This window comes from Brachypodium distachyon, chromosome 3, assembly GCF_000005505.3.
Source record: "Brachypodium distachyon strain Bd21 chromosome 3, Brachypodium_distachyon_v3.0, whole genome shotgun sequence".
In the NCBI taxonomy this organism is placed as follows: Eukaryota; Viridiplantae; Streptophyta; class Magnoliopsida; order Poales; family Poaceae; genus Brachypodium; species Brachypodium distachyon.
In genome coordinates, this window is record NC_016133.3 from 22,497,409 (window position 1) to 22,518,575 (window position 21,167).

The following is a 21,167-nucleotide window of genomic DNA, read 5'->3' on the forward strand; positions in this document are numbered from 1 at the left end:
TTGACTTCCAACCGCCAGTTTCATTATCTTTCCCAACCCCGATAGCTTTATGTCTTGAATGTGCTGTGGACACGTTGGGTGTGTTTGGTTTGAGTCCAAAATGTCCGCCCAGCTAACAGAAACGGACTGGTTTGATTGAGTTTATGTAGTATGTATTGAGATGGTTTCGAAAATTGTAATGACTTATGTTTGTTCCTAGAATATAAGGATATAGCACCTCAATATGTCTAACATCTCTCTTTTTTATGTAAGAATCAGTTGGTTCCGATTGGAATGAATGGTTACAAGTGTTTGGTTGGTAGGATATAAAAAATCCAAGCCATTTCATTCCGATTTTATAGGAACAGAAGTGTTCCATTCCATTCCACCTGCTAGGCAAGAAAACACTCTAATGTCTTGAAGTTCCTGCTCGAGCATCAGCTGGAAACCACCGTTGGCATCCTTCATGACGATGTACTTAAAGGCGGCTTCGGTGTTACAGGTCGGCACAAAACCTCCCGCAACCAGGCAGCAGTTTGCTCCATGTGCTCTCGGCTCTCCTTTCCACTCCCCCCACCAGGGAAAGATACGTCGCCACCCCCGTTTAATATATTTTTTGAGGGAACACTCGTTTAATATTGATCCAACGACTATCAGCTAGAATCATACCAATCCGAAAGGTCCACAACCCCAAAGAGCTACAGGAAAAACAAAATCGCCTCCTGGCCAGAGCACTGAGCAAAGATGCATGCGGCGGGCTGTAACCCAAACATGTTTCATAGACCAGCGTGTTCCTAGACGCGATCAAAATTGAGATGAGGAAGAAGATGCAGGCGATGGCTTCTGCTACGTTGAATGTGAACGGGAAAAAGGACAGACAGGTGACTGGGAAGGGGGTCTGGACCTGGGACTGGCCAGTGCTGTCAGGAAAGATGCTGGTTAGATTTTCTCTTGATTTTTTCTTTAAATAAAACAAATCGACTCAAAAACCTCAAATTTAATAAAAAATGTGCGTAGAGGAAATATTCAACATATATATAGCGCCTGCTAGCAGCAGCTCCGTCCACTAGAGAAACAACGTTGAAAAAGGTTTCATCAACACATATCAATATGTAGCGGGGCCCTGCGGGGGCTTATCCTCCTTTTCGGAAAGAAAAAACTAGTTTGGAATATTTCTCACAGGCCTCCTGACCGATATGTAGTATAGTATACACTATTCGAATACTCCCTCCGTTTACAAACAAGTGTGCATCTAGTTTTGTTGTGAATCAAACTTTTTTTTAAACTTTAAACAACTTTGTTGAAAAAAGTAGCAACACATATGAAATCAAATCGGTATACTATGAAACTAAATTTCAAAACAGATCTAATGATGCTAATTTGAGGTCATAAATGTTGCTACGTTTTCCAGAAAAGTTGGTCAAATGTTGATATCTTTGACTCAGAACAAAACTAAAAGTACACTTATTTGTGGATGGAGGAAGTACGCAATAGTATGATTTATTGTTGGTTGATTTATTCAAATGGACACTTAACTCACAAGGTAATATATTTCTTTTTTATAAAGTTTCCACTTGGTGATCGTCAATTCACCTCTCATGCATCTCCTCCCTGAACACTGGCAACTGAAAAATGGGGCCCGTCCGAATCACAGTGACCTCACGTTCTTCTATCGTTTCAAACTCCAATCTTTTCTAATATCTTTTTCTTTTTGCCGACCTCCTCCCCAATCAACCCACAGTTGCTGCCTCCCTTCTCCAATACCCAATTCCCCATCAACCGAACTATTAAAGAAGAATAAATAATAGTGACAAAAATCAAACAACTTACGGTTCCGTCGTAATGCAGGTGTTCCGTAGCAGCGCAGGGCACTTTGCTAGTACAAGGCTAATATACAAGTTGTTGAAGATGCCCATCAAGGGTGACATTGTGTAGTGACTCGTATTTACCTCTGCATGTAAGCTAGTTCTGGACAATAGCATTGCACATTAGTCCTGGGCTGCGAGTTCCTCTGTGAGACGTGGTTTCACTAACTTGATTATCAAGAGCAGATGTGCCGTCAGTCTTGCATTTTGCATGCACTAGTAATACTATTGTTGATCATGGTTGCAATGTTTCAGGTTTACAAGTTGATACAGTGATTATTCTAGGGCTGTTTAGAGGTGTAAATATCCTGCCTTCATGTGTTGTACGAGAATGTACATGTTCAGCTGCGAAGGAAAGCCCATGGTCCTCTTGCACTTCCAATCCTGAAAAAATGCCACGTAAATTGATCATGATAGAAAATATAGACACGCCAGGTATTTTAAAAATAAAACTTAGTATTGGATTCTTTCTCTTTCTCTTCTTTTTGGGAGGGCGGGTGCGAGGAGAATAAGTTCAGCTCTGTAATGCAATTTATATTGTTTTAGATTATTAGTGCAAGTTATACATCCTGTTTCAACAAAAATGAACACTATATAGTATAGTCAGTTATAGTTTTATCCACGACAACTGGAAATGCAACGCCAAATAACACTTTGTTTTCATATTATGGTACATTCCAGATTATTTTTTTCTTCTTCGAGAAAACGAAAAGATTGCGTCTCGATTCATTAATAGAAAGAATGTAGATCGATAATGCTATCCAAATTCCAAGAAAAAAATCCATTTAACAAGGCGAGTGCTTAGCTGATTGTAGGTTTGTACCTCCAGAATCCTGCAAACATTCGGAGGCTCATGTAGATTGATAATGCTATCCAGATTCCAAGAAAACCACTGTAACTTGTGAGGGTGACTATGCAAATGACGCTGGCAATAGCCACGAGGATCTGAGGATTAAGAGTCACTAGAAGTGTGTCAGAACAAATGGCTGCCAATTAGATACAAGTAGAATAACAAGAGGTTGTTTGACTTGCCATTGAATATGCAGCATATGCAAAATCTGACGCTCCATAACTGACACCATCAGAAACAAAAGCTAAAGCGTTGATTGGTTGAGTGAGAGCGACAAACTGCAGATAGAATAATATCTCTTGAGTTAGAAAATTGCAGGAAGGTAATTAGATATTAAAAAAGATTGCCATATTCTCAGAATTCAGTATACTGTACCGGTGTTGCTACATAAATGTGATGCAGTACATCCTTATCCTCCGTAAATAATCTCGAACCTAAACGGAGGCCAACTCCAAGAAGTACGCTCAGGAGAAGTCCCAAAATAAATCCGAGCTGCAAAAATCAACCCTTCACTAAGGTGACAAAAAGGGTTTATAAAAACAGAAAAACCATACCTGCAATACGCGGGAAGCTGTGACTGTGGCCTTTGAATAGTCCTTGCGAGCAAATGCACCTGCAAGTATAGCCTGTAATGAAAATGTTTGGCATTATTGAATCATAAGCACTAAACATAAGACAACATGAAAACTGGAATATGCAGTTATTAACTAATATCATGATTTATTCTCAATGTTAGAACATCTAGAAACCGAAGTAGTGAAACATGTTAATTGCATCTTAAATACAGTAGAAGTTCCACGAAATAAACAACAGTACTGTAATATTTATGAAGGCCTATTTTCTGTAGCTGGTATTTTATTTTTGCAATGTAGGTCGAATAAATGGCATGTACAACATGCTAGCAAGTCAAACAAGAGAAGAAAGGGTTTGCTAACCTGTGCAGCAAAAGCCAATCCATCAGAAAGAAGGGAAGAAGCCAACCAGATCTGCAAGCAAATCTGGAATGCAGCCATGGGAGTTGAACCTAGTCGTGCAGCCATTGATGCTGATAGTGTTATACAGCATGTTGCGGCAATAACTCTGGCAAGTAACAGAAAACCTGAAGTGTGAAAAGGTTAAGAGCTTACATATACGTATTAGCGACTGAACAAGCACATTGTACTTGAACACCGTGAAATTAATTGGATGTTATCGAAGGCAACAGCATAGGTCAATTAAAAAAAGATAAACTAACATGGTAAATGCTTCACAAAATTCTACATCCTAACAAGAGAATTGCAATGGTCTATGGTCAAAATAGAAGAGAATCATAATTAGAGCAGCAGTCATTAACTCAATATACTAATGATAGACATGGAACAATTGTTTATGAAAAATATTAAAGTTTACTAATACTATAGGAAAATAAGAATATATTACCGTTCTTAAGGAACCGGCCAATCTGCAGATGTTTCAAACTGGGTTGCAATAAATCAACGTGTAGCCTTAATCTCCATAATAGTATGGCTGCAATGAAATATCTGCAGAAGCCACTACACACTATTACAAGTGATAGACACATGAATTATATGATTTTGTATCAAGTGTGAATAAAAATAGTATTTTTTAAAGAAACAATCAATAGTACTACATACTGTGATATAACATGAGCAATTGCTGCACCACTGACACCATACTTGAACACAAACATAAATATTGGATCCAAAACTATATTGGTTGCATCTCCAGCCACTGGTAATCATAGAAAAGGTTAAGTTGTGTTAGGTGTGATATAAATTCTTCCCTTGGAATCTTCCAATTAATTCTTACATAAATGGAACCTCCAAAATATAAAAGATGTGTTGTTTCGACTATGTTTCAATATGAACTTCAAAATCATTATATATATGTTGGAAGGGACTGCTTAATATCATTGTTTTAGAACTATGGTTTAATTATACATCTTTCTTGTCACTTACTCCTTCCATTCTACTCCCTCCATTCCATAATTCTTGTCGAAATATTACATGTATTTAGACACTTTTTAGGAATAGATACATCTATTTTTGAGCAAATTTGAGATAAGAATTATGAAACGGAGGGAGTATATTTTACTTATAAAACTTAAAATGTGTACATCCATCGCCGTATATTCCCTCCTGTTCACAGAAGTAACATTTTGGACATACCTTCAGTCAAACTTTTAAAACTTCGACTGCCAATTTCGTTTTTAGTATTTAGATTGAAAACTTGAAAATTCATATGTATAGATTTTCCTTGAAAAGTACTGCTGAATTTATTATAAATTTCTTGGTCAAACTTACATCTGGAAGATTGTGTCTATGTCCGAAATGTCCCTTATTTGTGAACTGAAGGGAGTAAAACTTTGACGAAATAAAGACATACAAACATTTAGATATACCAGACACGGAAGTTAGATTTACATTATTATTATAGGGACCCTAGTATATTATTAGAAATGAAATTATTGTTTGCTGCCATCTAATTATAAGATAGTTACAAACATATGTAGGAGCCATTTTATTTCTCCTAAACTAGAAGTAATATATGAGAGAATAAAGGTAGTACTACCCAAGAAAGGAAATACTACCATACCAGTTGCATACAGAGGCGTCTTTGTATCTTTAAGTCCACGAAATACCCCTTGCATTGCAAGAGATAAAAGAGTAGCAGGAGCACCTAGAGATCTGAGTACCAAGTACTGTAATGCAGGATTCAGCATTCCAGAGTCCTATTTCAAAAGTGCATTCAAGTTTAAAACATAAAATAAAATTTATCGAAGAGAAGAAACAACAATGAACTAGTTCCAGAAAATAATCTAAATTCAAGTCGCACAAGTTTTATGAACCAAATTCATACAGAGATGAAGATGCAGGAGCAATTATTTTCAATAGTTATGTTTTGCATTTATAATTTATTCTCTAAATCAAGTTATGCCCATATCTGACTATTAAGTAAACTTAATAACAGAAATAAAGAAGAGATGTTAACCATTAATGCTTGTGTGGACATTACCAAAGGAAAATAGGGTACAGTGGAACATTTACCGGTTTCAGACCCATGAAGTCTAAGATAGGTTTTGAATAGAAAACAAGCAGTAAAGTTTGAAGAAGGCCAAGCACCCCAGCAAGTAGTAATGATGTCGAAACCGATGGAATACTTTTCCGATTATGCTCAATATTGACCAAACTTGACAAAGATGACTTTCTGGAAGTGGCACTAGTATCTGGTAACAAATGTCAGTATTAGATAAAGATGTATCTCTTTTTTAGGAACTTCAAAAAAAATTATTAACAGCATCACTTAACCATCTAACTTTGTACAAGAACCACATAGTTTTACCTTCAGAAGAAATGAGTTCGTCCATTTCACTATCTGAAACATTGTGTTCGCTCTCTTTGTTTGTTTCAACTTTTTGTCTGTCGCTGGAAGTAACGTCTTCCTCTGCAACAAATGATGTTGTGACACTCACAAGTGGGAATATTGCGATTCTTGATACTTGATTAAACACGGCAATAGATACACCTACAGCTGCAAGCTCCACTGGACCTGTTTGTCACGAAACATATCATAGCAACTAAATGTGAAGTAAGCTGGAAAACTACAAAAATGTCTGTGCATCCTGGAAGAATGTACGGCAAGTCCAAAGAAGAAGAAGAGTGAGCCTGACTGAAGCTAATTATTTGTTTTCTTACTATGGAAATATAACAGAACACGTACGAGTCTTGATTTATTGCTTTACTAGAATATGTCGATACTCGAAAGTCACCCTTTGGTGCCTCATTTTGTAAAATTATATATCTATATACTGTCAGATTGCAATCACGTAACTCTTGCAGTTTAACTTCCAAATAATATGTATTTATCTCCCACGAGAAAAAGAATATGCAAAAATCTCCAAGAACAAAAAGAATATATCTGCAATGTTACCTTGAGCAGGTTAAAACTTAAAACTAATTGGAAACTTGGGAACGAAGACTGCATAGAAAAAGAGAAGCGAAGCAAACCTATGTGGCCAATGAAGGCGGTGTCGACTAGCGAGGCGAGCGGGTCGGCCATGAGCGCAAGCGCCCCTGGCACGGCGATCCCCATGATCTCCTTCCCGAGGTTGTCCAGCTTGAACGCAAGCCTGCACAAACCGAAAAAAAAAAACAGTGACAAAGCTATAGAAAGAGAGCGAGAGATCATATTTATTCAGAGAGATCAAATTGATTTGGAGAGAGAGGTGTGGGCGGGGTGGATCACCCGTAACTCGCGCCCTGGAACAAGACGCTGAGAGGGTGGCGCCCCCCGTCCATGGCGCCTGCGGCTGCGGCGGGGGTGGTCGCGCGTCAGATCAAGCTAGAGGCGAGCGCGGCAGCGCAGTGCATCCAACAGCGGCACCGTGGCCTCGCCATGGAATGGAATATCATTGGTTTCGTGCGCGCGTGGGTGGAGGATGCGACGGAACGCATAAATTCGTTTTAATCGTGATCGTCGTCGGAGATGGAAAAGAGAAAACGGAAAGCCGCGGCTCCGGTTGGTACCTGCGGCCTGTAAAAAGACGTATTTTTGGGGGGTTTTCCCCACTTTATGCCTTAGTATTAATTTTTGCAGACTAGTGCTGGTATGGCATGGGTGGTCCGATTTTTCGATTGAGATTGGCAACTCTTTGATTTGGGTAGAAGGTGACGTTGATGATCCGACTACGGACTGAAAAGCTGCGTCTTAGCGATCAATACAACTCCAAAGGGTTATTGATCACGCGCGGCCACGATCAAGCTGACCACGAATGTCTTTGTTCCCGCAAACAATTGAAGAACAAATAAAAACAAGATAAATAGCAAATGCAATCTGAAATTGTGAATATACTATATTAAACCGGTGTTTAAAGAGATGATAAGTTTGGGGTTCCGAAAGCGGTAAAGTAGATGGTTTAACCGACACACGCGATTACAACGCTGCTGTAGGGTGTCAAGCTGGCTCAACAACTCCTGTACTGAACTCTGAGGTGAAGGTGGACGTCTGTAGGGTGTAGGTGGACGCGACACGGATCGAGAGGAAGAACCTCTAAGTACTGTAGGTGGAGCTGAGAAGTCTGAAGTACTAGGTGAAACTGTCGGGTACAGAGGAGGAAGAGCACTCGGAGGTGGTGGTGATGGTACGAACGTGGGGACAAGTGGTGGAAGTGGAGGCAACACGGAGGTGGACACGAGCTGCGGGGGCATGAAGGTGGACGGTGGAGGTGTAGACGAACTCCCTGACTCCTCTAGGTGGTGGGGCCACTCTCCCATGCCAATCCGAGCTAGGGAAGCATGGTAAGCGGCAAAGCAGAGTCTCGTGCCACTTCCTGGAGTGCCAACACGAAGTCGTAATGTGCAACACTGTAGGTCGACGGAACAACACCTACAAGTCCCTCCTCAGGGGAAGGTGCACAGTGACTAAGTACGCATCGTCACAGGGTCCTGAACCACAGTGTAGTACGGTGCAAAACGAATACACAGAATGTAAAGGAGCTCAACCAAGTAGCGAGCAAAACCCCCGTACTCAAAACCCGTACCCGGCACCGTACTCTTCATCCTACATTGGTTAGATAAGAATTCAGTTAATTATGCAATACATTTTCAGTCAGTCTACTCCAAAACAGCAACCAAGCAAGTAAGCGATGCAAAACATTACAGTATTGACTCTAGGTAGTAAGCGACCAATAGCATGCAGTACAATAGACTCTATGTGTCACTAGTCTACTCGATCAAGCATGCTTGTTCATTTTATTTGTTTGCCACAAGTTCCGGTCCAGCACTGATCTATAGTCCTAATTTTATTTTCTAGTTATTTTGGTCAGGTCCGGAGGTGCACTTGCTACATAACAGACGTCGGAAAGAGATAGGTACCAAATAATTTTTTTTTTTAAGAATAGACAAATTAGTTCAAGATGAGAAGACTTTAGTTATTTAGATGAGAAGCGAAATTATTCTTTCTTACGAGAGTCTCTACCTAAGTACATGCCTGTTTCCTCAAGCGCGTTCTGTTACCAATTTTTTTGTGACGCCCGTTATCTCTCACAAAGTCAGCGTAACGGAAGAATCGTCACGTAAAGAGTTGCACCAAGATCAACTTGAGAAAAACAGTAGCATGTACAATAGGAACCTTCACCGTTCGCAGACGGTGTCTTATTACAAGGACACTCAAAGTGTCTCCAAGTCTTACTACGGCAAGGGATGTCTCTAATCTAGACATTATTAGGCCATCTTGAACTACCCTCCTGGTGGTCTACGCAACATCATTTTCGCTAGCGGCATCCTCATACTCATACTCCACTTCGGCATATTCAGTTTCATAGTAAGAACCGGACTCATCATAACTCATCAGTACCGGACTCTACCTCTTCGGGGCTCACCAAGATTATTGGTTCTGAAAAAAACTAAAGTCACCGGAAAGGATTATGCATGAGTTAACCTTGACAACCATCAAGCCGTCGGACCAAAAATAAGCTATTTTTAGCATTTGTTTGAAAACTATATTTTATTTGAAAAAAATCTACTGGCGGCAGATCGACGTGGGATCTTACATCATGTGTTAGAGGAAAACCCATACGATGCACTTCCAAACACGGAAGTAGGAGTGATATCACATTTGACTCTGATCAGAGGTGTACTGCTTTGCCCATAGCATCACTTGGTCAATCCTCGTCGGTGCACTAATCATCTACACATGACTAGACCAAGGAACCAAACCAAAACCAGCTCGTACACTACCTCTGCTTCGTTGCCTTGCCTTACGTAGGCCCGCGGGTCGAGACCCCTGACTAGTAGGTCCTGCCCTAGGGTGTCTGCACCTACCCGGATACAGTCACGTTCTCACTCGGGCAGAGGTAGCTACTTGGTGCGGTTCGGCTCAGCCTGTCCCATTCGAAGTCTATGGTCAGTACGGTCTGCGCCGCTTTTGAAGTAAGCACCAGTTGGTTTGACCTTATATGATATTCCTACGTAAGAGAGCCTTGACTTTCCGTCAACCCTATCTGGGTTGCTACTACCTGAGCTCCCTACCCGCCGAATATACTCTAGCCGTAACTCTGTCCGGGCCGGCATATCTAGTACTGACCAAACTAATGGATCTTCATGATCCACATAAATATTTTTAATATTTATAAAACTTATTTTTGAGTGACATGCAAGAATTTTGAAATACGCCAAATTTCATAAAAGCATTTTCGAAGACATGTTCAAAGGATGCGACTTACTTGGTAGTGCTCCGGTCAACTCGGATACACCGTCCGGGTGTCCTACTTGTCCGAAGTCAACTCCTAATGATATGGGGTCGGGGTGGCCCGATCTTTCGATGAGATTGATAACTCTCGATTTGGGTAGGATGTGTCGTCGCACGAGGCTCTGACACCGGGGGCGTGCGGTCACGGCCCCCTTTTAGGTTCGGCAAGGGTGTCGGGGATTGCTCCGGCGATCGCCGGCGTGGCCGATGGTCCTTCGCAACCGGCGAAGTGATGTACTCGGGGTGCGCACGAACCAAGAACACATGCACGCACGTTTTACCTAGGTTCGGGCCACCCGGAGGTGTAAAACCTTACGTCCTGCCTGTTTGAGCTAGTATTGATTATGGATCAAGTGTTTACAACTTGCCGGGGGAGGGTCCCCGGGCGCTCTCTTCTTTCTTGCTAAATGCTACTTGCTACTTTTGGACACTGCTAGTGGTGAACTGCTGCAAGTCCGTCTAACTGTGTGATCGTCGAACCCACCCCTTGACCGTTGACGGGGGTCCTCCTTTTATATTCAAGGGGATGCCACAGGTGCCACGGTGCATGCACTACAAGTGTCGAACGGGGGGGGGGGGGGGCATACAACTCCCCCTCGGTGAGCTGGTGGCACGCATGGACGCCACCTCCGCTGCTAGGGGTCTAAAACCCTAGAGTAGGATTGGACAGCCACTGTTCACCTGATTTGGACGGGTAACGCCCCTCCTGTCGGCTCATTTAATGAGCCGTGTGCCTCACTCCTTGCCCTGGCAAGGCCGTGCACCCGACGCCCGCCACGCGTCCGCGTGGCGCTGTTGCCCTGCTCGTTGGGCCCCACCTTTGAGGCGGGAGCCTGCGCCCGGGAACCCCTTCTCCCGACAAGTCGCCCCCCAGGAAGCGCCCAGGCCCAACGCACTCGGGAACCCCCCTCCCGGGAAGTGGCTTCCCGGGAGTTGCCCAGGCAGGAATATTCCCCGAAACCCCGCTAGCCCTTCCGGGCTGGTTGCTTGCCGGGCTGCTCGCGGCTGCTGCCCGGGACGGAACCTTCCCGGGAACTCGGGGGCGGGGACGGCGCAGCGGTGGTACCCCGGGTGCCACTGGTGCGACAGTAGCCCCCGGGCGTGGGCCGGCATCACCTGTTCCCGGATGAGTCTTCCCCAGGTCGGTTGCCGGGTTACGCCCTCAACCGACGTGTGGGCCCCGATTCGCGTTGGGCCCGCGCCCCTGCGCTGCCCCGTGTACTATGCCGTTATAGACGGAGTAGTGGGCGCGTGATTTCCGCCCTAACTCCCCCTTAAATAGGGAAGTAAAGGCCACTCCGCGCATTACTCCTAATGATTAGGAGTTATCCCCGCGCACCCATAGGGTGCGGAACCGGTTGTTACCAAACGGCCGGGTGTTATAAGGCCCTTACTGTTGCCAAAAGGGGAAAGACACTCTGTCCCCCATAGCCTTCGTCTTCATCCCCTTTCGCATCTCGCATCCCAGCGCTCCTGCTAGCTTTCGCCTTTGTTCTCCATGGCGCCCCCCACCACCAGAAAGGGGAAGGAGGTGCAGGTCTCGAAGAAAGCCGCGGCTAGCAAGAGCGAGGCGGCAACCAAGGCAGCCGCTGCCAAGGACCAGAAGAAGCGGGAGATGCGGGCCACGCTCGCCTTCTACCGCCCTGGCTACAACGGCGAGGCGCTGGAGAAGGTCCGGCACGCCGTCGCCTCCAACTTCAATGAGCACGGGGAGACGCTGATCTTCTCGACGGGCGTCGAGCACCAGGACAACGACTTCCGGGTGTTCGTGCGCTTCCTTCTCACTGGCCTGGTGCCGCCCTTCTCGCTATTCCTCCACGCACTGATGGAGTCTTACCAGCTGCGGGTGGCACAGCTTCACCCCACGTCGTTGTTCCTCCTCGCCACCTTCCAGTTCCTCTGCGAAGCGTTCGTGGGGGTGATGCCGTCGGTGGGGCTCTTCCGCCACTACTTCTACTCCCGTATTGACAATGCAAAGGCGATGTCGTCGGGGGTGGTGTTCCGCACCCGTGACAAGATGAAGTCCAAGTTCATCGTCCGGTCGGGTAAGAAGATCGAAAAGGAGTGGCGGGGCAACTGGTGCTGGGTCTGAGTGGAGGACCCCCAAGAGTTCATCCAGTCGTCCACGGAGCTGCCGCAACCCCAAAACGGCCGGCAAGACAGGTACCACCGCGACGCCGATCTCCTCCCCATTGTGGAGAAGATCAAGGCGCTGCGGCTAGCGGGCCTCACCGACGTGGACGTGGCGCGCACCTTCATCCACCGGCGTATAGCGCCGCTTCAACTGCGCTCTTGGCCCGCGTGGATGTACACGGGCCCCGGGGACAGGACACGCCTCCAGCAGGACGGCGTGGACTTGGAGACCCTCAGGACGTGGGTCAGGGGAATCTCCGGCGAGACCTTCCAATCAACAAAGTTCCCGCCGGGGGTCTCCTCTTTTCATGCCGGCGTTGCGGCGCTCAGCGACATCGTCGGCGCCTTCCCGCCCTGCAACGAGTGGGGGTTGATGGACGACACCCCCACTCGGGCTCCGCGTGCTCCCCTGCCAGCACCCTGCGAGAAGCAGGTGCTCGAGGAGAGCGGGGGTGGATCCGAGCCCAGCTGGCCCTCCCTCCAGTCGCTAGACGACGAGGCGGGCCAGGCGGCAGCGTCCCGGAAGTCGTCCCCGTGGACGACGACGATGAGGACAGCGACAACGCGCCCCTAATCGTGCGGAGATCAAGGGCGTTTGTAGCGGCTGCAGCTATCTCCTCGACGGCGACATCCGCCCCCGGAGCGGCCACTAACCTCGCGACGGCGGCCGCTTCAGGGGCGCCCGTCGGTACCTCGGCGGCGTCCGCGGCCGCAGGGGTCGCTGGAGCTTCGGCGGCGGCTTCCACCCCTGCGGCGGCTGCCGAGGCCCTGCCGGAGACCATCCGCGACCTGGAGATGGCTCCAACAGCAACAGCCGCCGGAGACGCACCGGCGGCCTCCTCAGGGTCGGCCCCTGACACTGCGGCAGCATCGCCGCTGGCACCCGCGACACTCCGGGTCACGGCGACCCCGCGGGCGCCTACAGCGCCGCCCGCTCGGGGGGTCTTCCGGGGCTTCGCGCTCCGGCGCAACCCCCCGAAGTCCAACTCGCCGGCAGGTGCCAGCAAAAGGGGGAGGAGCGACTCCCCGCCCGCCACGCCAAGCAAGAGGGCCGCGCGGACACTGGCGACGCCGCCGATCCGGCCGACACGGGGGTCGGTGGCGCCGCCACTGCGTCCGCCGGCGACTCAGCGCCAACGAGAGCGGGGCCGGCGACTGGTGCGGCTTCTTTGCTTCTCTTTAGCTGCATTTTTTCAGTTGTTAGTTAATCATATGAACGTACCTTCTTTTTCAGTGAGCGGCAGCTCGCCCGCGACAAGCCTTTCGGAGGCTCCTGCCGGCGCAGGCGACGCGGGGGAGCCCCCCCCCCCCCCCCCGCAAGCCCGTCTGCCGCGCAAGGTAACTACCCTGGTCACCCTTGTCCGCTTCTAACAGCTTTATTACTCGCCGATCCTCATGCTTCTTGTCGCTGCAGGCACAAGTGTGCTCGCGCCGGGAGCGGGCGCTACCGCGATTGATCTCGACTCTATTGTCGAGATCACGGGGGCGGTGGAAGAGCCCGAGCTGGCTCTCACGTCAAGCCCCGTCGCGCCAGAGACAGTGGCAGCGGTGGCCACCGCCGCCGCTGGGAATGTGCTTGGCGACGCACCCGCAGCCGCGGACGCGACTGGCGCGGACTCACCTGCCGCCCAGCAGGAGGCAGCTCCCGCCGGGAGCAGGGAGGCTTCCCCAGCCCCGGGGTCCCCGGGCGCAGGCGCAGGGGAAGTTGCCGGGGAAGGGCAGCAAGATCGTCGGGAGCAGGTGGGCGACCCCCCGCACAGCCCCACGTCAGCAGCGGGGGCCTCGTCGTCCTCGGCTGCTCTCCCCGGTACCGAGCTCGGCACCCTCGCCGAGGTCGCTTGGAATCCTATCACCTGGGATCCGACCATCTTCGAGCGGGGGCACCGGTTCCTGGACGCCATCAGGGACCAACAACAAGCCTTTGTCACCTCCTTCAACGGGGTGAGGGAGCACCATGCCGTTGCCAAGAACCAACTTGGCGAGGTGCGGGAAGCCGTGGAGAAGGAGCGGCAGGAGCTCTCCCGGCTGCGCGAGGAGACGCGCCTCGCCAGGGAGGAGGCGCGCCTCACCCGGCAAGCCTTGGAGGACGCCAAGGAGCCGGTGGTCCCGGAGGCCGAGCTCCACCGGCGGCTGGAGGCCTAGCGCACGAATCTTCAGGGGGAACTGGACTCGATGGCGGCAACCCTCGAGGCGACCAGGAAGGAGCATGCCGAGGTGCTCGTGACAGCCTAGACCCAGCTGGACGAGAAGAGCGACCTGATCGCCAACTACCGTGGCGAGATTCAGAGCCTTCGTGTCATGCTGGAGGTGCAAGTCAAGGCTACCGAAGATGCGGTGGGAGTGGCGGCTCGGCACGAGATCTAGCTCGGCTCCGCCAAGGACAGAGCGGCCAGGCTTGAGACCAAGCTGGCTGCCGTCCGGGAGGAGCTCGCCAAGGCCGGCAACGAGATCACGGTGAAGACCACGGAGCTCGCGGCGATGGAAGACAACGTCCACAAAGCCAAAAAGGCCGCGCACGACGCTCGACTCCATCACGGCACGCTGATCGGGCAGCGGCAGATAGAAACCGAGAAGCTGCTGAAGATCGCCCAAGCGCTGCGCGATCTGCTGCCCAAGTTCGAGCTGCAGGCCGTGGCGGTGGATGGCACGGACGTCTCCACCTTGATCCCCTTTTTCTCCGACTTGGTGGGGAAGCTTGGGGCACTCGACGTCTGGATCGCCCAGTACGGCGCCAACGAGGTCGCCAACTGCGCCCGTGAGGTTGCCGGAACAATCCTCCCGCAGATTCATCTCCGGGACCCGGAGTTTCCCTTCGAGTCCCTGCTGGACGCTTGGTCCGACAGCGAGGATGAGCTCACGCACACCCAAGCAGTGCGCGAGTTCGTCGACGAGGTGGTCGAGCGGATGTAGGCGAAGCCGGAGCCCGAGCTGCCCGCAGACCCCCCGGCCGAAGACGCCGGCAACTAGTTGCCGCAGCCCCCAGCCGCCCATGCTGCGTTCCGATGTATCTTCTTTTGTTTGTTCTTCCCTGCAAGTGTGGCGCTTAGCGCCGTTTGAACAATTATTTTCCGATTAGCCCTTATAATCATTCATTACTCGGTTAACCTAGCTCTTTAACTTGTTCAATTTCTGGTTCTTTTTTCCCGATGCTGTCTCGCAGGGCGGCCCTACTAGCCTTTGCGTGTTTTGCCTTGTGTTGCAGGGGACTCGCGTGCCTCACCCTTGACCAGACCAGGGACCCGGGACGGACCCGCGGTGCCGACCTGGGGTCGAGCGGTAGCGGGGAGCCACTTCACTTGCGGGGTAACTACTCCAAGCCGTGCCCTTCCAGGACGGACCCGGGAAGCCACACGGGGAGCGCACTACCCCCGCAGGTGTCCTTCTAACACTCCAGCTACGCACAGGATCTGGGGCCACGCCCGGCGAGACAACGCTCAATTACGTTCAGTTCTTAGCAAGTTCAACATTCATGTTCAAGCACTTAGCTCTTTCGTCCAGTCCGATGCTTCGGGACGCTTGCCGGAAAAGTGCGCCTGGAGCACTGCCTTGGTAGGGACCCATCCGCGGGTACCTGTTCAAGGAAATCTGCTTTGAGGGATGTGGCAGGAATGCCGAGACAGGATCGCTGGCGGCAGCAAGCGCCGACGACGATGCTACCACCGCGCTCATGCAGCAACCCTCGCCTTCAGGGAGGGGAAACCCTGGCCTAAGAGGACTCCGCCCCGGGAGCTGCCGCAAGACAGCTATAACGTCCTCGTCGCCAGGTGCACCTCACCTGGAGCGGCAGGCGCGGGTGGCGAGGAAGTTATAGCCTCCCGGCGACAGCCCTCGCATCCAGGAAGACCTGGTTTTTTCTAGGGAGCTCGTCTCGAGGGGTGCAGCAGCCCTCGCTGCCCGGGAGCAAAACTGCTCGAGGGCCGTGGCAGGGACGCGGTGATGGGCCGGAACGGGACCCACGCTTGAAATGAGGCTCTCTCAAGGGGAATGCGGTCGGGACACTATGATGGTGCACCTGTCGGCGCAAGGCGCGGAGGGTATGCACCACCATAGTGTCTCCGCGGCAGCCCCTGCTCCTCGCGGAGGTGTCTTATGGAGGGATGCGGCAAGGGCACTGCGGCAGTGCACCCCGTCGGTGCCGGACGCTGATGGGATGCACCACCATAGTGCCTCCGCGGCAGCCCTCGCCCAGGAGCCACCCGCTTGAGGAGGCGCGGCAGGGGCACGGTGGCAATGCATCCGTCGGCGCAGAATGCTGATGGCATGCACCACCACCGTGTCTCTGCGACGCCCCTCGGGGTGGGCTCGATGGGGCGATGCGGCAAGGGCGCGATGGCAGTGCACCCGTCGACGCTAAGCGCTGATGGTATGCACCACCATCACCCCTCTCTCAGCTTCACTCTGAGCCGTTCCATGGCTGGAGCGCGCCTTTTATAGGCGCGGGGGAGGGGCTTGCCACCGCGCGCGACGGATCAGCGCAGCACCCGTGGCATCCCTCCCTTGAAATGTGGTACAGTCTCCGCCACTGCACATGCCAAGCTGCCGTGGTACACGTGGCGACTCCCCCCCCCCCCCGAGTCAGGAGCCTCGGAGTGCGGTGAGTCCCTTGTGTTGCGGTCGTCCCGCACCACAAGGCACCGCTGCATGCTGCGACCCGTGGGTAGCCCATGGGTATCACAGTGCACAAGATTCCATCTTTTCCTGCATGTTAGATTCTTACCAGACCCGTGGTGCTACAATTTTTTTTCGAAATCCACGAAAATACACAAAGCAACACGGATAACCTCCTGCCTCCTAGCCCCCGGGCACAGAAGGGTCGATTGCAAACTTGGACGTGAGCATTTGATTTCCCAGGCGCAGCGACCGCGCGGTGCACGTTGCGGGGAGCCCGGCAACTGCATGTCCCGTGATGCACATTGCGGGAAGCCCGCCAACTGCATGTCCCGTGCTGGAACGATCCAGCAACAAGTATACGTTTTCGAGGCTCCAGCAGCCCCCTGCTCACAACCAAGTTTGGAAAGACACTTCCGTGCACCAAAAGCAGGAGACAGAAGAAGGAGGGAACATAGAAACAAGCAAGGCAACTTTAAAGCTCAGGATTGAAACACTTATCTTTATTCACAATAACTAGTAATTTACACACGGGGGCTGCCCCGCTACACTAGTTCGAGAGGTATGCATCGGCGGCATCACCTGAGGGTCGGGCTCCGCCGCTTCACGGGTAGAACTTGTGCACACGTCGCGGGTGAGGCGCTTCACCGTGGCGTGGGATGGGAGAGCGTAGGCTCCCCCATGGATGCAGGCGACGCCGCGAGGCTCCTGGAAGCTCGGCTCGTTGCCGCCAGTGCAATCGGACTCGCGCTGCTCCTCAGCACGAGCCCTGTCGTGTCCCTGGGGTGGGCGTTCCTGTCCCGCGCGGGGCTGATCGCGCCCTCCTTGGGGTTCGTCCCTGCCGGCACTGCTGCTGGCAGGCCTCGGCCCCGCTCTGGGGTCGTTCGGGCAGTCTCGGGAGAGATGCCCGATGTCGCCGCAGTTGAAGCAGGTCAAGATGCCGCGCGCGCCACCCCTTGGAACGGTGGGCGACGAGTTCGAGGACCCCTCCGGGCCCCCGTTTCCCTGACCTTTCTACGGAGGGGGAGGGTTCTCCCCCTGTCGCGAGGCGGGCAGCACGTCCCCACGCTCCGGGTTCTGCCCGTGGCCGGAGCCTACCGGGGCGCCCTTGCCTTGCGGCCGCTAGGTGGCCAGAGCAAGGAGCACGTCCAACTCCTCGCCCCACGTCGCGTGCGCGGCGTGCCTTGCTACGGTTCATACCGCACCATGACGCGCGCGGCGATGATGGCTTCCGCCGGGGTTCGTGCGGGGGGCAGCCGATTTCCCGAGCGGCTGCTCTTCGCTTTGGCCCGGGACGCCTCCGGGTGCGTGGGGTGCGAGCCCCCGGGGGTTGCTCGCGACGCGGTATGTTCCTGGTGCCGCTGTCGCTGCGCATCCTCGGCCCGCGACTCGACTCGCTGGCCGGCACGGGCGGAACCATGCCCGCTCGTGCGACTGGCCCCGACACTGGGGGCAGCCGGTCCTCTGCAGACGGCCGAGGTGGCGGGGGAGGCAGCTGTGATTGCTCCACTCTCAAGGGCTCTGGGTTCTCCTGAGCCCCCGACTCAGGTCGCACGTTATGCGACCGCGTGTGCGCCGCTGGGGCCTCACGCGAGTCTATCCGAGGATCACCAGCCCGCTTGGGGGGCATGGTGGCTAGTCTCGTCGGCGAAGAAGATGAAGCCGACGTCGATGGAAACACTGCTGCGGGCGATCACCCGCGAGCTCTACTCCCGCGCCCCTACCTGGCGCACCCGATGTCGTCGCACGGGGCTCCGACACCGGGGGCGTGCGGTCACGGCCCCCTTTTAGGTTCGGCAGGGGCGTCGGGGATCGCTCCAGCGATCGCCGGCGTGGCCGATGGTCCTTCGCGACCGGCGAAGTGATGTACTCGGGGTGCGCACGAACCAAGAACACATGCACGCACGTTTTTACCCAGGTTCGGGCCACCCGGAGGTGTAAAACCCTACGTCCTGCCTGTCTGAGCTAGTATTGATTATGGATCAAGTGTTTACAACTTGCCGGGGTAGGGTCCCCGGGCGCTCTCTCCTTTCTTGCTAAATGCTACTTGCTACTTTTGGACACTGCTAGTGGTGAACTGCAAGTCCGTCTAACTGTGTGATCGTCGAACCCACCCCTTGATCGTTGACGGGGGTCCTCCTTTTATACTCAAGGGGATGCCACAGGTGCCACGGTGCATGCACTACAAGTGTCGAACGGGGGGGGGGGGGGGCATACAACTCCCCCTCGGTGAGCTGGTGGCACGCATGGACGCCACCTCCGCTGTTAGGGGTCTAAAACCCTAGAGTAGGATTGGACAGCCACTGTTCACCTGATTTGGATGGGTAACGCCCCTCCTGTCGGCTCATTTAATGAGCCGTGCGCCTCACTCCTTGCCCTAGCGAGGCCGTGCACCCGGCGCCCGCCACGCGTCTGCGTGGCGCTGTTGCCCTGCTCGCTGGGCCCCCCCTTTGAGGCGGGAGCCTGCGCCCGGGAACCCCTTCTCCCGGCAAGTCGCCCTCCGGGAAGCGCCCAGGCCCAACGCACCCGGGAACCCCCCTCCCGGGAAGTGTCTTCCCGGGAGTTGCCCAGGCGGGAATATTACCCGAAGCCCCGCTAGCCCTCCCGGGCTGGTTGCTTGCTGGGCTGCTCGCGGCTGCTGCCCGGGACGGAACCTTCCCGGAACTCGGTGACGGGGCCCACGCGTCGCGCAGCGGTGGTACCCCGAGTGCCACTGGTGACAGGATGTGACGTTGACGATCCGACTACGGCCTAGAAGGCAGCATCTTAGCAATCGATACACAAACTCCAGAGGGTTATTGATCACGCGGGGGCACGATCAACCTGACCACGAAGGTCTTTGTTCTTGCAAGCGATCGAAAAACAAGCAAGAACAAGATAAATAGCAGATGCAATTAAAAATTGCGAGTATACTATATCAAACCAATGTCTCAACGAGATGATAAGTTGGAGTCTTGACGATGGTAAAACAGGTGGTCTAACCGACACACGCGATTACACGAAAATAGCAAAGATGGCTAAACTTTATCTAATCAAAAACCCCAGTCTCCTTAGGAGGGCTCGTGGGGTATATAAAGGAGGAGGGAGAGAGATTTTCGTCCATCCTGAGTAAGGAGGCCGAAATCCAACTCTATCTCTAACTTCCCTGACAAACTACAACTCTTTAGGAAACCGAAAAACAGATCCGTCAACTTGTTTTGTCCACCATGGTCAGCTCGCATCGAATCTCCTTGTGGGGTCAGATCCGTTTGAAAGTTATTGTAATTATCTTTCCAACAAGTACTTGTTTGCTTGATTTGGACTCCGGATACGGGCTGGGTGATAAAAACAAATTCGGGCCTCTTGACAGTTCGGACCTGAATCGGATTCAACTTTAATTCGTGATATCTTTCTCTAGTAAGCTCCGAATCATGTGCCGTTTGATTTGTTGGAAAGTACACTTGAAATCCTTTCCTCTCAGCTGTATGGATGCTTGATTCTTGTTGGACCTCCCGTTGGCATCCATCGTATCTCATCTTGACGTTGGATTTGAAAAGCTCGACAAGATGCCTACGTAATAAAACGAGATAAGATAGTAGTAGCTCCGCCTCTTCATACATATGACAATGAAAACAATTACTAATTGAATTCACCTGATTATAAATCTTGTCAAATATTATAAAATTGAAAGTACCAAAGGTCGTATCCAAGGTTAGCATGTCCATGTCACCTAATATTTAATTCATAAACATACTTAAAACTTTCCTAAACAGAATTGTAATAAATAAAATAAAGCAAGTAACACAAACATGCATTGCTATCAAATTTTCTACGCTAATCACATCTAATCTCTAGTGTGTGCACTAGTGCTACTGCTAGCTCCCATGTGCTCTAAAAAATTAAAAGGACAAAGGTTAATCCTCTGCCTAAGCTAAAGCCCAGCAAAGCACAAAACGCTCCAGAGCACTGCCCAGCGCAACTAGCACTCCCCATCCTCCCTCTCGGTTCTCTCCCTCCCTTATCTCCCTCTCGGCCTCTCTTTTCTCCTTTCTCCCCCGAGCTCACCAGTCACCACGCCGCCGCCTGGATCTCCCTAATCCGGCCATGCCCGGTGACGAAGGGGGGACTTCGACAATGTCCATATTGGTGGACTTGTATTTAGGGAAGATTTCGAGTGTATGTGTTAGCGAACTCGTCGGCTAACAAGGACACAGTGAACACGATTTACCCAGGTTCAGAGCCCTCAATGAGGTAATACCCCTACGTCCTGCTTGTCTGATCTATATTGATGAGTCGATTACAATGGGGTGCCGCGGAGGCTAGATGCTCATATTCGATCTGGCGAGTGCGTTTAGGTGACTTCTAGCTAAGTTGAGGTGTCCCCTTGGCTCCCCCTCCTGGTCACTTATATATGCAGGAACCCAGGTCTAAGGTAGAGTCCAAGTCGGTTACAATGAAGAGATATACTCGAATTAATCTTCCTTATTTTGAGTCGCAAGGTTTGG

General features: G+C 51.4%; 1 protein-coding gene across 2 annotated transcripts; it reads right to left on the bottom strand.

Annotated features, from left to right (window-relative positions):
- Window positions 1–1,784: 1,784 nt before the first annotated feature.
- Window positions 1,785–7,144, bottom strand: LOC100842762 (protein DETOXIFICATION 42). 2 transcript variants are annotated; one of them, XM_010236379.3, is made up of 13 exons: window positions 6,940–7,144; window positions 6,702–6,823; window positions 6,037–6,138; window positions 5,742–5,920; window positions 5,290–5,425; window positions 4,329–4,425; window positions 4,114–4,214; window positions 3,630–3,793; window positions 3,249–3,320; window positions 3,070–3,186; window positions 2,877–2,972; window positions 2,668–2,789; window positions 1,785–2,228 (listed from the first exon to the last, which is right to left on the bottom strand). In XM_010236379.3, exons 1-13 carry the CDS (start codon window positions 6,990–6,992, stop codon window positions 2,186–2,188), a joined length of 1,404 nt encoding a protein of 467 aa, XP_010234681.1. In that variant the 5' UTR covers window positions 6,993–7,144; the 3' UTR covers window positions 1,785–2,185. The 2 variants fall into 2 exon arrangements, with proteins under 2 accessions (XP_010234681.1, XP_010234680.1); XM_010236378.3 differs by having other exon boundaries at window positions 6,037–6,243; window positions 6,940–7,143.
- Window positions 7,145–21,167: the final 14,023 nt, after the last annotated feature.

Bases quoted from the DNA above. Each gene is read 5' to 3' on its own strand.
- LOC100842762 (XM_010236378.3), bottom strand. From the start codon at position 6,992: ATGGACGGGGGGCGCCACCCTCTCAGCGTCTTGTTCCAGGGCGCGAGT. The intron at 6,244-6,701 runs GTTTGCTTCGCT...CGTGACAAACAG, and splicing joins CGCCTTCATTGGCCACATAG to GTCCAGTGGAGCTTGCAGCT. The intron at 2,790-2,876 runs GCAAGTCAAACA...CTTAATCCTCAG, and splicing joins CATATGCTGCATATTCAATG to ATCCTCGTGGCTATTGCCAG.